The sequence below is a fragment of the Mauremys reevesii genome, linkage group 4 (genome assembly GCF_016161935.1).
Source record: "Mauremys reevesii isolate NIE-2019 linkage group 4, ASM1616193v1, whole genome shotgun sequence".
NCBI classification, from domain to species: Eukaryota; Metazoa; Chordata; order Testudines; family Geoemydidae; genus Mauremys; species Mauremys reevesii.
Window position 1 is genome coordinate 106,016,134 of NC_052626.1, and position 16,135 is coordinate 106,032,268.

The 16,135-nt window shown below is 41.7% G+C and overlaps 1 protein-coding gene across 7 annotated transcripts in view; it reads left to right on the plus strand.

The window, feature by feature from the left end:
* Positions 1-16,135, plus strand: part of OSBPL5 (oxysterol binding protein like 5) — a 221,781-nt gene that overhangs the window by 156,339 nt on the left and 49,307 nt on the right. For all 7 annotated transcript variants that reach the window (XM_039533779.1, XM_039533778.1, XM_039533781.1 and 4 more), the window contains 3 exons: positions 5,242-5,322; positions 6,302-6,403; positions 8,276-8,479. In XM_039533779.1, coding sequence (XP_039389713.1) covers positions 5,242-5,322; positions 6,302-6,403; positions 8,276-8,479 — 387 coding nt within the window. The remainder of the gene's footprint in view (positions 1-5,241; positions 5,323-6,301; positions 6,404-8,275; positions 8,480-16,135) is intronic.

Sequence of the window (16,135 nt, forward strand, 5' to 3'; positions counted from 1 at the left end):
TCTTGTTGACATTTTATTGCAATAGTTCACATGCAAAAGTGGGCAGTGTGTGTGCACAATTTGATATATACTCTGTAATATAGCTTCCTCCATCAATATTTGAGTATATTCTCTCCTGCTGTCCTTTCATCAGCATTTTGCCACAAGAGGTGACAATGAGCCAATCCAGTGTCACAAGCAATTTAGGAAACCAGCTCCCTCTGGAGGAGGCAGGTGATGTGAGTCATTGTGGGCTCTCTCACTTACCTGGACACGAGAAATCAGGTGTGAAGTCTCAAGGACTGAAAGCTGAACGAAACAGGACAAAACATGGGAAGAACCCTTGAGTTTTATTCCTCCCCAGCATCCACATCCTTTTCTCCTATATATGAAATTTCCATGCCCAGGTGAGGGAAATAACTTACTCCTTCAGATTCCGCCTGGTACAGTGTGTGACATTTTAATACGACATGCACGTTGTAACTGTTACATTAACAGTCATCCAGGAGAGCTTTCTCAGTTGAACTAATTGTACATACGGAGCGGCATTGTATTCTATTAGTAGTCATTCTTTGTTTCAGCGGTGCCTTGGGGCACCACTCTCTTTGTGCTATCCACTGTACAAACACAGAGGAACAGACAGTTCCTACTTCAGAGATGTTCCAGTCTGAATGGACAGGACAGGCAAGGGAAAGGGGGTCTAGCATATAAACAAAGTGATTAATGAGAATATCATGTTAATGCCACAATTTAAAAAAAAATTAGGGGTGGGGTTGAATGGAAAGGGGCGTAGCTAAATGAAAAACCTAGGGACAGGATGATATTTGAAATGAGGGGGATGAGAGAGGAGGTGGAGGCATGGAGTGAGGTTGAGCTGAGAATATGAGGGAGAGGATTGGAGCACACAGCCAATCGGCACAAGGCAGAGAATGTCCCACTCTGGTGCCATCAGTGTCCATCAGTCCATGCTTAAATCGCTCCTGTGGCTCCTCTGCCAGTTTCAGTCTCAGTGCAGTGTCTTTCTTGTGGAGTGGATGATGACCGCTGCAGAATTGAATAATGAATATCATGTGGGGTGATTAAGACTTGGTCAAGAAAGGGGAATGGTTTTCAGATGAAACTTGAAAAAAGAGGTGAGTCAAGGTGGAGCAATGCAAGAAGGACTCTAGATGGCAGAAGTTGTAGGGGAGAAATCTGAGTGGGAAGACTGAGTTAGAAGGCAGAGACTAAATCTGGTGCAAGACAAGGAGCAGGGCCAAGAAGAAGGAAGAGACTGTGCCCATGAGGGGGGCTGGAGCAAGTTTATGGAAGGTTCAGAAAGCAAGCAAAGCCATTTTTAAGTGGCTCCTGAAATAAATGGAGAGCCAGTGGAGGTTTTTGAGGAGGAGTTCTGTGTGTAGTGCTTCTCTGTTTCTCTGGGAAGGTGAGCTGCTTGATTCTGCACATATGGAGGTGTAGTCTGCTTGGACTCTGGCAAGCCATTGGGGAGGGGGTTAGAAGTTAGAAGGGAGCTGAAGACCTGGAGGAAGATTTTGCTAGTGTTGAATGCAGGGGCAGTTGCAGGAATAGTGGTAAGGAAGTTGTCAGAAGGGAAGAAAAGGGCTGGGTGGGGGAGGGGTGAGTCAGGGATGGCTTGTGGATTACTGAGAACAAAGGCAAACAGGAGGCCTGCATTGGGGTGGAAAACAAAGGAAATCCAAGTGGTTTAGGAAGTTTCTCTGGTTTGTTAGAAGCAATTAAAAGCCACAGATTGACTTAGTGAAGCTATGCAAAGAAAGTGGAGAGGGACGAGTCAATGAAGTGGGGAAAAGTAATGTTAAAAATCATGAATATAAAAATAGTCGCTAAAGTAACTGAGCAGAATAAGTGTTGAGGCTAATATGGACATACCTGAAAACGATTCATGTGGTAGAAAGCACACCTGGATTCTCTGCAAGCCCAGTGGAAGCAGTGATATGTGATTGTGAACACTTTAGGTGAAACCCTAATGCTACTGAAATCTACAGAATTTTTGCCATTGATTTCAATTTTGCTGTAAGTGTCCAAGGCAAAGGGAAGTCATACATGTGGAAAGCAAGAGAACACCAGTACATTATCTAGATGCACCCAGCTATTAATATTCCTAAGCACTTTGCTGAATGGAAATAATTTTCTATTTAAAAACAATAAAAACTCCATATTCAGCCACAATAGCACTATCATGTAACCCGGGGTTAATGATGATCATACTTCCATACTCTCTTGTATCTGAGGGAGGGCAGCAGAATTACTAAAATTAAAAGGATTTTGAATAAGGTTTTGACAAAGCATGTTTCCAACCCTAACTTCAACATCCCCTCAATGCCTGCTTTCTTGATGTGCTCAAGTAATTTGATAACTCAACCTGGAAACCAAAGCTACACTGAGCAGAGCAGAAAGCATTTTTTTTGCTTGAGAATTCTATTCAGAACTCAGTCCGATTCAGTATCGCAAGGTAGCTAACTTCCCAGTGGTGCTTGTAATACAATTAGATATTGTCTTAGGCCCATACTTAACAATAAATTAACTTTTTTTTATGCCTAAAAGTGCAACCCGTCCCCCGGAATGAATTGACACTACAGGAATGCCCCAGTGTCGGTGACCCTCCTTTATAATAATTGCTTTAGTACTTTGGTGTAATAGGGAAAAGTGTTTAACTAAATTGTTGTAGGATTTAATGCTTTGGGCTGTTATTGTGGAACACATTTGAAACTTTTAATTATGATCTTTCTGAGATATTACCGCCACTTCATCTTATTTATTTTTTATCGACTTTTCTATTGTGCTCAGCACTGTAGTATCTGAGTACTTCTCTCTCTCTCTCTCTCTCTCTCGTGAATTTATCCTTACTATCACCATGAAGTATGTTAGACTAAGAAGCTGAGACATGGATTAAGTGACCTGCTCAAGGCCACACAGGAAGGTTATGGCAGGGCTGGCACTGGAATGCAGATGATTTGAGTCCTAGGCCAGTGTAAACATGAGACAATTCTTCCTTTTTAAAGGGCCGGATCCAAAGCTCATTTAGGTCAATGGGAGTCTTTTCATTGACTCCAGTGGTATTTGGATCAGGCCCTTAAATAGCCTTCATATAAAATAGTAGCTATGGTAAATGGAAAACACCGATTAAGTGCTGTTGAGGATGATGTGGCTATTCCATATTTTCTAAGAGAAACCCTCCATCTGATATTAGATTAAGGGCTCCCAAGCTATTTCATGGTGTAGGTCACTTTTGAAGTGTTGCTGTCTCTTTGATCACCTCCCCTCCTATTTACAATGGCAACAGAGCCAAATTCCTATTGGTGTAGGTAATCCACTTCCCAGAGAGGCAGTAGTGATGTTAATGGAAGAATTCTTCCGCCAATCTAGCACTGTCTACATTGGGACTTAGGTCAGTTTAGCTATGCCCCTCCTGGGTGGGGACTTTTCACCCCCAGAGTGACATAGTTATGCTGACCTAATTTTCTCATGTTGACCAGGCTGAAGTGTTCTTTGTACTTGTGTTTCACTTCCCTCAATGTTTGGCTCATAACTGCATCTCAAGAACATGGCATTTTCCATGCTGACTGGTGCAAAATAAATATATACAATTCTTCTGACAATTTTTAGAGGCTAATTATCTGGACTTATTAAAAACCATAATGTTATAATCCCAGATAATTCTCTCCCAAAAAGCCTTCTGGAACTTAGAGAAGTTCCCTCATTTAAAAAAAAAAGTGACAGTGTAGCTCTCAGATATGTAATACTGGCCTTTGAAATGTGACACAGACTCTAAGGGCAGAATTCTCTCTGTACGGATATGTCTACAGACCCCTGTAAATGCTACAGCCACTTTCTGTTGTGTAGATACCGACAGAAGAACCTTTTCCATCACTAGTAAAATTCTCCTCTCCAAGGGGCAGTAGCTAGGTCAATTCTTCCATTGACCTAGCAGTGTCTACACTAGGGCTTACGTTGGCTTAACTACATCACACAGGGCATGACATTTTTCACAGCCTTGAATGATCTAGTTATGCACACCTAAGTTTTTTAGTAGAGGTCGTTGTTGTAAATCCTGTGTCTGTCAGAAGGTGGTCCATGTCGGGAGGCAATATAGAACATGCAGGAGACTGCATTGCAGCTAGAGAGTGAGAACATGGCCTTCCAGAAAAATTAAAACACTGAATAGTTGTGCGGAGGCAGAAACTGAAAATTACACAGGAATTGTCTCTGAGCAAGGTTAATTAATAAAAATGCTTGTAATATTATTGGTCAAACCTATTTATAGAAAAAAGGTATTTTATATACTACTCAAGTTTTCATTTCTAAGTGTTGTGTGTAGTATTTATTTATTTATTTATTAATATTATTACTATTATTATTTGTTTTTCAAGTGGAAGAATACCAGCAACAAGTATTTAAGAACCTATAATAGGTTATACAGTGTTCCTGTCCATATTGTTAACTGCAAATTTTGCACTTATTTTCCACACTCTATAGAAAGTAGTTACTGGTTAGGAATTTGCATTTCAAATACTCCAGATGGGTGTCAAACCCCTCGCGTTTTAGTTACTGCAGCAGTTCTCAAAATGTAATCTGCAGACCATTTGCCAGTGGCTGAGCACATGGTTCTAACACTCCTTGTTTCCATTAGCTAAACCACAGGAAAAGGAGCAATAAAATATTCAAGTTCTTCCATAATGCTCCTTCTCAATGTAAGTCATGGGCTGTAGTTGCTAAAGTGTGTTCATGCAGTGGAGAGAAGTAGGTGCGTGCAATCCTAACCTGAAGGAGAGACTTTGTGCGTAAGCAAGCAGTTTCTGTCCTCTTAGATTCCTTGAGGACTGAAATTCTGCTGAACACAAAGACTATTGAAAACATGTGGTGTTAAAATTGATGCTCATCAGGAAAGGCCAATTTTTACTTCAGGATGTTAGATGTCCTAAAATTTGTGATCCAAGAAGGGACAAGATGTTTTCAAAGACAGGAGTGAGATTAATGGGATTGTTTACAGATAGTAATCTGCAGTAGGAAATTGTGTAGAAACATGGGGGGAGGGGGAAATTCTAAGTAATTGTAAGTGTAAAAGGAAGTTCACAGATTACACTACAAACATGCCCTTCCTGAGTGAGTTTGTCTAATGTTGTGTTGATGAAGTCTATAGTCTGCCTTCAGTGGATTCTTGGAAGACGTAATCAACTTTTCATTAAAGCATTTCACTTAATCATTTTAACATTAACACATTCCTCCTCTTTTCTTTTTCAGACTGAGTATAAGCTTTGCAATGGGTCTGATAAAGAGTGTGCGTCTCCCACAGCCAAATTTACTAAGAAGGAGACATTGAAGGTATGTACAAAACAATAGGGGTTGCCTTGGGCTGCAGTTGTCACCAAGCTATTTCCTTTTAGAAAATATCGATAGTTTTAAAAAAAAAAAAAACTCCTTGTAAACTACTTCTCCTTTTACTTCAGAGTGTTATTTCCCATGACCCATCAAGCTGCTCACTCTTTTTTGGTCATTGCAGGTTCAGAGCTATTTGTTCCTGTATCCAGTCTTGCATGTGAGAGTTGTTAATATCCTGTAATTAGAACAAAACAACACAATCCCCATGCATCCAAACAGTTATCTATGTATCACAGAGCCCTTTGACCAACAGAAGGATTGTAATCCATTTTAGCTCTTATTAGTAACACACACAGTGTGCTCTAACACCATCTAGTTAGTTCTCATCACTGTCTCAAAGCAATAGGTCAGCTGGTGCACCACTGCACAGGTGTGTCACACCCTGAGTGCCTGACATGTTGATTTAAAGCAAGTGGCCAAGTTTATATCTGGTGTGATACAAAGGTTTCAATTTGTGTACATGAGGGATGACTTTCCAGGAGATTTAGTCTAGGTGAAAATGTGATTATATACATCTCAATTCCAATCTGCTTCTGCATAGCTTCTCACAGGGATTCCCTAGTCTGCCTCCATTGCTCTTTAGGCAGGGAGACAGCAGATTGTGTAACCTTTGTAACTGACAGAACTAAGTTTTTAATAAGAAAAACCATTAAATCAAGAACTCTTGTAGAATTTTGCTATCAATGAAGATACTTGATATCCTGGCTGCTGTCTGTGTTCCCTTATACTTTTGTCACTAGAACATACAATTTTGTTGATTTCTAGGGAACCCCTGTGAGGCCTGGTAAGTTTCATGAGGGCTCCATCTGCACAATAAATTGCTTTTCCAGATACATTTATGTAAGCAGTTCCCTCCCTTCTCTAAGTAAAGTATGCAGTAAAGGACATGTTTACAGCTGCTATTTTCTCCATTCTGAAACAGGTACAGAAGAAGAATTACAGACAGGAGAAGAAAAGAGCCACCAAGCAACTCTTCAGCGCTCTAAAGGATCCCAGTGTGGTGATTATGGCAGACTGGCTGAAGGTATTTAATGCAAAACATCACTTATGAGGGTTGAGGGATAAATAAATGGTTGAGAAAATCCTGTAGCATTTTGGATTTTATGCAGTAGTACCAAGAGCATCATCCTTCGAGTGAGCGGAGAAGACTTGCTCACTTTCACTCAGTCAACCTCACTGGAATTGGAACAAAGACATTTCAGATCCTCTCTCAAGTACTTGCTTCACTTAGTTCTGTCCTGAGTTGTAGTTTAAAAAGTAATCACATCTTCTCTGAAAGTTCTCTCAATCCAGGAGAGTTCTTTTGTTGGGTCCCAAATAGGCACAGAACTGTAAGGTGATAGAAAAAGAAAATCAAATGTCCAGGTTTTCACATGCAGACAGGAATCACATTGAACCAAGGAAGGGGAGAAGAGAATTCCTGTAGCTAATTGAAAAGTAGTGTTGGATTCCATTCTAGTTCTCGGACAAAAGGAGCCAGAACTTCAAGGGAAGGACCATCAAGATTTTTCATTGATGTTTGAAGTTTGTAGCAGTTTCTTTTGATTTTAGATTGACACAGAATAAACTTTGGACCTGTTGACAAATGTGACAAGACTTATGGATATTGACAGTTTATCACTGAGCCCTGAAAGTTATACACCTCAGAACAAATATTTGATTGAAATTGTGGGGTGTGGATGCGGGAGACTAGCAAATACGTCCATGTTTGTGTAGCATTGCTGACTTATCATAGGGACATCTTGTTCTGTACATTGATTCCTGGCACTGTAGGTGACCATCTTCTGTCCAATAAAAGATATTACTTCACCCACCTTGTCTCTCTAGTATTCTGGAGCCAACACAGCTACAACAACACTTCAAACTGTCAGTTGCTCTTTCCATGATAAACCCCCAATTTCAGACATTTATAAAACAAAGGTGGGTGGTAGGTGTTGTTTTTTTGTTTGTTTTGTTTTTTTAATTATGGACTTTGAGACAATAGGATTTATTTATATTTGTTACAAATGTAAAAACTGGTGTTCATGGTCAGCAGTGGATTCTAGGCGACTGGAGGCAGCATAGCCTACTAGAGAACTAAAATTAATAATGTCTTTGTACAGCATTTAGGATTTATATTATTATTTGTCTTCCTGTGCAAAAAGTTTTGTCCTGAAGAGTTTGAAGCTGTTAAAACAGCTTCAGCTCAGTGACAAGCCATATATTATGTATTATCACAGCAGCAACACCAACAAAAGGGTTGCATATGGAGATTCAGCCCATGTGTGGTGTTGGGCAAGGAGAGCTAGGTCTCACTTGGGCACTCTCTTACACTCAAAATGGCTAAAGCCAAATCTGTTGACCTGCAACACATGATATCCGGCTTCATGCGTTGCCTACGAGAGAGAATTTACATTGAGCATGACTGAAAAGTAAACCAGTCAGAGAAGATGCTTTACAAAATGAGGATATTTAATTAAACCTATTAATTGTGGTTTCCCACAGCGGACCATTAAAGTAACGTCGAAGGCCCCTTAGCCTAGACATAACCTTTTAAATACTTACTGTCCTAATTGAAATGTCCACCAGCATTGTCATCAAATCATTCTCGTGTGGTCGACAACTAAAAGATAAGTGTCTATGTAATAAAAGGGGGCTGTGAACTCACAAAATGGTAAGGGCTAGATTCTGATATCCTGACTCATATGGAATATCTTCTTCCATGAATACGCCTACTGAAGTTGACGAGACTACTGAAGGAGTACAGTGCTAGGCAGCATAAATAAAGGAATCAAAATCTGTCTTTGAGAGAGGGGCGCATGCTGAGCATATTGCACTGCATTAAAATATTTTATTTAAGAATTTAAAAAAAACCCAACAAAAATACCCAAACTATCTCTGCTTATTTCCCTCCCAGATCCGTGGGACTCTGAAAAGCTGGACCAAGCTGTGGTGTGTTCTGAAACCAGGAGTGCTGCTGATTTATAAAACACCAAAGGTCGGTCAGTGGGTGGGCACCATCCTGCTCCATTCCTGCGAGCTGATTGAGAGACCCTCCAAAAAGGATGGCTTCTGTTTTAAACTCTTCCACCCCTTGGATCAGTCCATCTGGGCTGTGAAGGTAAGAATCATGCTGAGCTGAGAAACCTTCCTGCCCCCGGCCCTCCCCCCAAAAATAATTCTCTGAGGCAGAGAGGGATATACTCAGGGGAGGAGAATCAGGGTTCCCAGCAGTATGCAAGGGCAGCTTTGGTTCTTCCTAGTAGAACAGTTTACATTATTTAAGGCAAATTAGGAACTTGATTAAATTAAATTTGATTTTAATACCAGATCAAAAGAATGTGGAGCCATTGAGGTGGGCTATATAAGTGTAATTCATAGTGCATAGATACATGACTGAAATTAAAGAAAGGGGAAAAGATTGTCTGAATACAGGGAAAAGCTCCTCGACAGTCAGATGTGAATAATCTGCTGAATGTGGGAGGGTTCGTTAGAATTTAAAGTGCTGTACAGTGCAGAACAAGAAACAATCTGCCCTGGCAAAGCGAGGTGGAATGAATGAAATGATCGGTCTTTTCCAACTCTAATGTTCTATGATTGATGGGAAGTCTGGTCTTGTGGTTACAGCATTGGCCTGGGCCTGGGGAGATCTGTGTTCAAAACCTGGCTTTTCCATAAACTTCTTTTGTGTGACTTTAATCCTTTTGTGCCTCAGTTCCCCACCTGTAAAATGGGGTTAATGATACTTCCTTTCTCCCATCCGTAGTCCCTCTTGCCTATTGAAACTGCAAACTCTTTGGGACAGTGTACAGTGCCTAGCACAACAGGATCTTGATCTCAGTTGGGGCTTCTAGGTGCCACTATATTACCAATAATTGATTCCCCCCCTCTGAAAGATGCAGATCCTGCAATTTATATTTTTTAACTAGTAGCTGAAAGGCTGTGCTTTCACATAGGTATAATTCATAAAGTCATGGGGAGGCTGAGAGCCAAAAAATGGCTGAGAACTTAAAAACTGGATGGTAGCAGACCAGGAATACCAGTGATGACTGACCCTGTTGATATTCTAAACAAAAAGAGCTCTCATCCATGCTCATTGCTGTTCCCATCACTTCAGGCTGACTCGGCAGATACCCTAGGCTGCAAAGTGATGTTTGGGATTATTAAGTAGGGGTTCTGTTGGGAGACTTGTGTGGGTGGTGAATGAGGGATACATGCTATGGTGAGGGGCTCTATGTGTTTGGGGTTATTGCGTGTGCTGGTTGTGTTGATTTGTGTCTAAGAGGGTTTGTGCTGAGAGGCTTGGTTTTTTTTATGTGGTTTTTTTTATGTGGGTGTCAGTTTTGGGCCAAGTAATCCACCATCTGTTGAGTCTCCCTCATATAACCAATGAAATTGTTGCATACAAATTAGCTGTAGAGTAAGGGTGGTGATTGGTTGAGTTACATGTGATCTCCCTATGATCTTCAACTCTTGACTTAGCATAGATGCATGCCTTACTGTACCTGTACACCACACAGGTATAATTAATTAAGTCAAACGCACTGAACTTTTAAAAACTGGACAGTAGCAGTGTGCAAAACTCAGTGATGAGTCAGCCTGGTGATATTCTGAACAAAAAGAGCTCTCAACCATGCATATAGCTGTTTCCATCCCTTTTTGCTGACTCTGGAGACGTTTAGGCATCAGCGTGATATGCAGAGTGCCATTTCTGGAATCTTACAATATCAATAACTCAAAGTTTTAAAGAACTATATTTATTTCTCTAAGGTTGGATGAAACCGCATTTGCCATTAGCTGTGATTAAGGAGGATGCCCCCACTGCTTACGGACAGTAACATCTATCTGTTGCCCTGAAGAAAAAGCACTTAGCTACTCATACTCTGTTTCACTATTAAAAATAGCATCTGTGCAGAGTTATTACAGATATAAATTCCCTAAGAAATATTACCAGTCTAAACAAGGCATTGCTGATTATGGTGTCACTGCAGGGAGGCCAGCATAGCAGAGATGCCTGGAAGGATTCATGTGCCAGGGCCGATGGCATTTGTTACTCTGGCACCAAAGGGTCTGGCAAAAATGGGAGAACAGATGTATGAGGCCAGATTCTGATAGCCTTACTCACATTGAATTGTGCTGTGCTTCATGGGTAGTCCCTTTGAAGTCAAAGGAACTACTTGTAAAATAAAGTTGTGCTAAAACTGGGTAACGGGTATATGAATCCAGCTCGTGGAGGAACATTAAATGGACCTCAGCAACAAAGAGTAAGAGCTACTGTTTCCTTACAAGGTTTTTAGCCTCGCCTCGGTCTGTCTCTTTGATGCTTTTCTTTGCACTAGACACTCTTGTCCCAAAGGTGTATGAGGGGTTACAGTTTAAAAGCCAAGTGGTAAGTGTTCAGCCTTCAAGTTTCTGTTCATCTGATTCATGTCCTGCACCCAAGAAAGCTGACATTCATTTGCTGTCCATCACCACAACAATTCCTTGTGAGCAGAGGTCAATTGAATTCACCTGAAAAGTGCAGTGAGAATGAACGATTAGATGACTGATTAGAAAGTAGTAAGGTTTTGAAATTGGAAGCATCCTGTGATGTCAGAATGCCTTTTCCTTCAGCAGGACTGACCCAAAAGAAAGGAGTCAGATAAAATACATATATTCTATTTTGCATATTAAAAAGTGTAAGGATTTTCCTGAACACTGTTATGGAAAACCAAGTATCTCATGATTTTCTTGGTTTTAAAGTAGTTCATTTGAATATCTTGAGCTGGATATTAGGGAAGCTGCATTTGAAATGTGTATTAGGAACCTCCCAGGTTGGATTGTTGTGTGACACAGCCACTTTGGGCCACAAGATGAACAGCAGCAAAAGGCCTCCTCTAATGAACTGCTTGATGTCAAAGGAGCTGTTTGCACTCTGACAGCAGTCAAATGCTGAAGCTGCCAGAAATACTGTTTTGTTTTATGTCACTTCACTGCATACTTTTAAGGCAACCAGTGGAGCATTTACTAGTGTAAATTGGTTTTTGTCTAATCGTGCAAAGAGAGCCCGTTTCTCATGAATTATAGATGGGTTCTTTGTTCCAGCCCAAGTTAAAATTATTACCTATAATACTGGAACCAAGATGTGGCCAAGAATTCCCACAGCCTGTTAAAACAAGATGACAGATCCTGAAACGTAGGGATTGTCTAGACTAGAATTTATGGTTGGGTTTTAACTCTAGTTAATTGATTGCCAGTTAACACAATTGTCAATGCCAGTCTGGATGCTCCATGAACATTTGTTTAATGACACAAATATTTGTGGTTACCCGAGGGCTCGGCCATAAGCTCTAGAACAGGGGTAGGCAACCTATGGCACAGGTGCCAAAGGCGGCATGTGAGCTGATTTTTCAGTGGCACTCACACTGCCTGGGTCCTGGCCACCGGTCCGGGGGGCTCTGCATATTAATTTAATTGAAGCTTCTTAAACATTTTAAAAACCTTATTTATTTTACATACAACAATAGTTTAATTATATATTATAGACTTATAGAAAGAGACCTTCTAAAAACGTTAACATGTATTACTGGCACGCAAAACCTAAAATTAGAGTGAATAAATGAAGACTCGGCACAGCACTTCTGAAAGGTTGCTGACCCCTGCTCTAGAACAAATGTTTGTGGATCTGTCTAGACTAGCATTTATAGTCGTGTTCATCAACTCAGTTTAATGGGCAATCATTTCATTTAAACTAAAACAGAATCTCAAACTCTAAGGTGCCTGTCAATTGATTACCAGTGTATTTAAGATGAAGGATCACTGAATTTAGTAACTTCAGTAATACTACAAGGAGTCCGGTGGCACCTTTAAAGACTAACAGATTTATTTGGGCATAAGCTTTCGTGGGTAAAAACACTTCTTCAGATGCAACAGTAATACTATTAAAGTGGGCACCTTCTAAATGTTAGTGTAATCCATACTTTAAGAGCACCACCTGATTTGCATTAACTTAGATAAAGATGACTGGCTTCCCCACTATAAATTAGAATCATTTGCCTGGATAGAGAGTTCACTTCATTTTACGTGGCTCACCAGGCTTGTGAGCCTAAATAGCTTCTCTAAGTTAGCTGCTTTTAGTCTAGGATGTGATCATTCCTGCTTCATAATGAGAACAGATTGGGCATTTTTATTTCATGCTTTTGAAAGGTGCTAAATTAACAGCACTAAGATCTTAAGTTCTCTATCAACAGCACAGGCAGTGACTGAGAGACCTTCCCCACATTTATCCTGGCAATATCTTTAAACCACTTTATAATGGGAATGCAGTTTGGATCTGTGCCGATTCAGGCTACTGCAGAGTATCAGTTAATGCCAGTACGGTGATTATTTTGGGGTTGTGTATGAGGGCACTGTATAGCAGTCAGATGGTTAGGTTTGTGGTAATGTATTGGATCATCCTGTTGTGCTGAAACACCTTTTTTTAGATTTTTTTTTCATTTGAGTTATCTTAACTAGATGGACAACACAGTGTGGGAATGTTTATTTGTTTCAATTACTCGGGCACCCGTCTATGGCAGCAAATAATCCAGTGTAGGTACCAGTGAAATTGAAATCAATAAATAAAATAACAAATATACCCATTGTTTCGAACGTGCCCCCACAGACCCCTTATATTTTATTTTTAAAGTGACTGAAGTGATGGAGCATCTATCACTTCCCTTGGGAAACGTTTTTACAATCCGCTAATATCATTTAGATCATACTGTTAGGCGCACTTTCCTAATATCCAGCCCAAACTTTTTTGCTCCTTTTCATCCATGTGGATGATACTTCTCTAGCATACTTTTAATGTCTGTCTTTTGTGATAAAAGCAAAAATAAAGTTAAAAATTACATACTAAATGTCTGTAGCTTCAACGTATGCGTCGACTTACTACTTTTTTTAGTTTTCATGATTCTTCCTGAGTCCTGACTCTCTGACATGGTAACGTAAATCCAGTCCTTTTTTAGAACCACAAACATATCTTTTCAGATGGTGCCCTGAAGATGAGCGACCCAAAGACTTCCCTGTATTAATTGTATTACAGTAGCTGCCGCTGAGGCTGGGGCCCATTGTGCTAGGCATTGTACATTAATGGTAAGAGACAGTCATTGCCCTGATGTGCTTACAGTCTAAATAGGCAAGACAGAAAAAAGGTGGGAGAAAGGAAGGATTGTTATCCCTATTTTACAGAGAGGAAACTTCACTCTGTAGAATTGTTAAGGGGTTGGGCGGGGGGGGGGTGGTGGTAAGAATGGCCTCAGTGTCATGATCCTTTTACCCACGTGTGACTACTAAATCTGTCTCTTACAGACATTATTTAGTCACTGTAATATTTTTCCACTTGCATAAAGATCTCTCGAAACGTTGTGCCATCTACTCTTCTTTTAAATGTCAGTACCCTGGATCTGCACCATCTGTTCATGGGCTCCCCCCTTTAAGGCAGGTTTCAATCTGTGCATTGAAAATCCATGCTATGGTGTTATCAATAATTCTCCAATGTTTCATTCAGCTGAAAGCTCCTGAAAGGGAAAAATGCCACAAGGAATGCTGCCTGATTGCATTTATGTCAACAATAATGTCTTGAGCTGCTGGGCTGTGGATCACTTATGAAATCCCAGCTTTGCCAGTCCTGCATATCAAATCTCCATACAGATGGTTTTGGTTTCTAAATCTCAAGCATCTCATGAAAGGAGTGTTTCTTGGCTCTCCCTGTTTTGATGAGTAATAAAGACCTGTAGTTTCCCTGGCAAAGGAAGACGGTAAATGAAGCCTCTGCAGAGCCTGGAAATCCCAGAGATTAGAAATTTGGGTCAGAGAGAATGAATGCAAACTACTGGACATGTTGTCAAATCCATGTCCAAATCCACACGTCTCCCATCTTCTGACTTCCCATTCCCAGCCCTACAAACAAGGCTTAAAAATAAATAAATAAATAAAAAGGTAACTTTGCACAATCCATCTGCCAGACATTCATGCACAGGAGCTATTGAGAGTAGCAGGCAATGATGAAGAATTCTAGTATGAGTTTGGGGCTTAGGGGGTCCCCCTTAACTCACTGAAAAAAGTCAGATCCTCCTGCCCACCGCACTAAATATAATTTTTGAGATAAAAATTGGTGCAGTATGGTGCACCGAGAAAACAGAAAACCATTTGTAGGAGAGGGTGGGATATGGATATGAAGATATGAAGTCTTACATCAGGCAGGAGATGCCTGCAGAGATGGAAAAAGCTACCTTACATCGATGTGCTAAAACATTTTTCAAATGCTGTGTTCACAGCTTTCTGTCAATTAAAGGTACAACTTTGAATGGGGCCTTGGAGAGAGCTGTTTTAGGTCAACTGCAGGGTGGAATAAATCCGTGCAGAAGTCCGTGATGTCTCCTACACAGTGACTAATTTATTTGTCATTCTTGTTCTCAAAGGGAATTCTGCTTATGTTGTTTCTTTGCAATGTGATTTATCCTGCAGTGCATTGGTGGGGAAGGGAGGGAAGAGAGGACTAAGGGTGTCACTTTGGAAATAGAAAACCAGAAGGAGAGAGGCTCCTCCTTCTCCATAGCGAGGTTGTGTCCTGCTGCATATCGGTGGAGGGCAGAGGTAGCCTCCAACCCCAACCCCTTGCACACCTGTGTGTCAATCAGGCATAGCTGTTGCTCTTTGATGTACATCACAGATGGGAGAATGCCACACTCCCTGAAGGGGTGTAACAGTAAATGTACTCTTCCCTTTGCACCAGGGAAACCTGAGCCGGAGTCTGCCTTTGAGAATTTTTTATGCACCTTCCCAAGGAGGATCAATGCTGGTCAGTGTCTGCCCCCTAGCTGCAGACTGCAAAGTAAAAAAACAAACAAACAAACAAAAAAACCCTCCCCGTGTCCTTGAAGTAATTCTCTTCTTAGAACCCCTAAGGTAGGCGTTTCTAGAGAAATTGCACTACAGAACACCTAGTTACAGTGAAGCCTTCAGGCCCTCTCCTAGCTCACCTTTCAGAGCACCATATCCTCAGGGCCGGTGCAAGGATGTTTCACGCCCTAGGCAAAACTTCCACCTTGCGCCCCACACCGCCGCCCTGAGGCATCCCCCCCCCTTTGCAGCAGCTCCTCCCCTCTGCCCTGAGGCACTCCTCCCCCCCCCCCCCGCCCCAGCTCACCTCTGCTCTGCACACAAGCACCCCAAGCACACCTTCACTGCTCCCACCTCCCAGGCTTGAGGCACCTAAGCTCATTGGTGCCGCAAGCCTGGGAGGCGGGAGAAGTGAAGCAGCCACGGCGTGCTTGGGGAGGAGGCAGGGCAGGGGTGAGCTGAGGCGGGGAGTTCCCCTGTGTGCCAGCCTCCCCACCCTTACTTGCTGCAGGCGGCCCTCCACACGCTCCCCTGCCCCAGCTCACTCCGCCTAAATGCCGGCAGCGACCGGGGCGGCCAAAGATCCGGCCGCCACAGTCGCTGCCGAAGAAAATGGCGCCCCCCCAAATCCCAGCACCCTTGGCGACTGCTTAGGTCACCTAAATGGTTGCACCAGCCCTGCATATCCTTCTTTTTTTCAGATGTGGCCTTTCAGAAAAGCTGCCACTGAAATGTCCCGAATGTATCCCGCCGTGTCAGCCACATGAAGCCAGTGAAGGATCCCGGTTAGAGCTGCACTGGGCCATTCCAATCCCCATCTGCTGACTTCCAAGCTTATCCACCTCTAACACTGGCAGAAAGAGAGATGGAAGGCACTCAGAAGCCAACAGAGGGAAGGGATAACACACAGTGA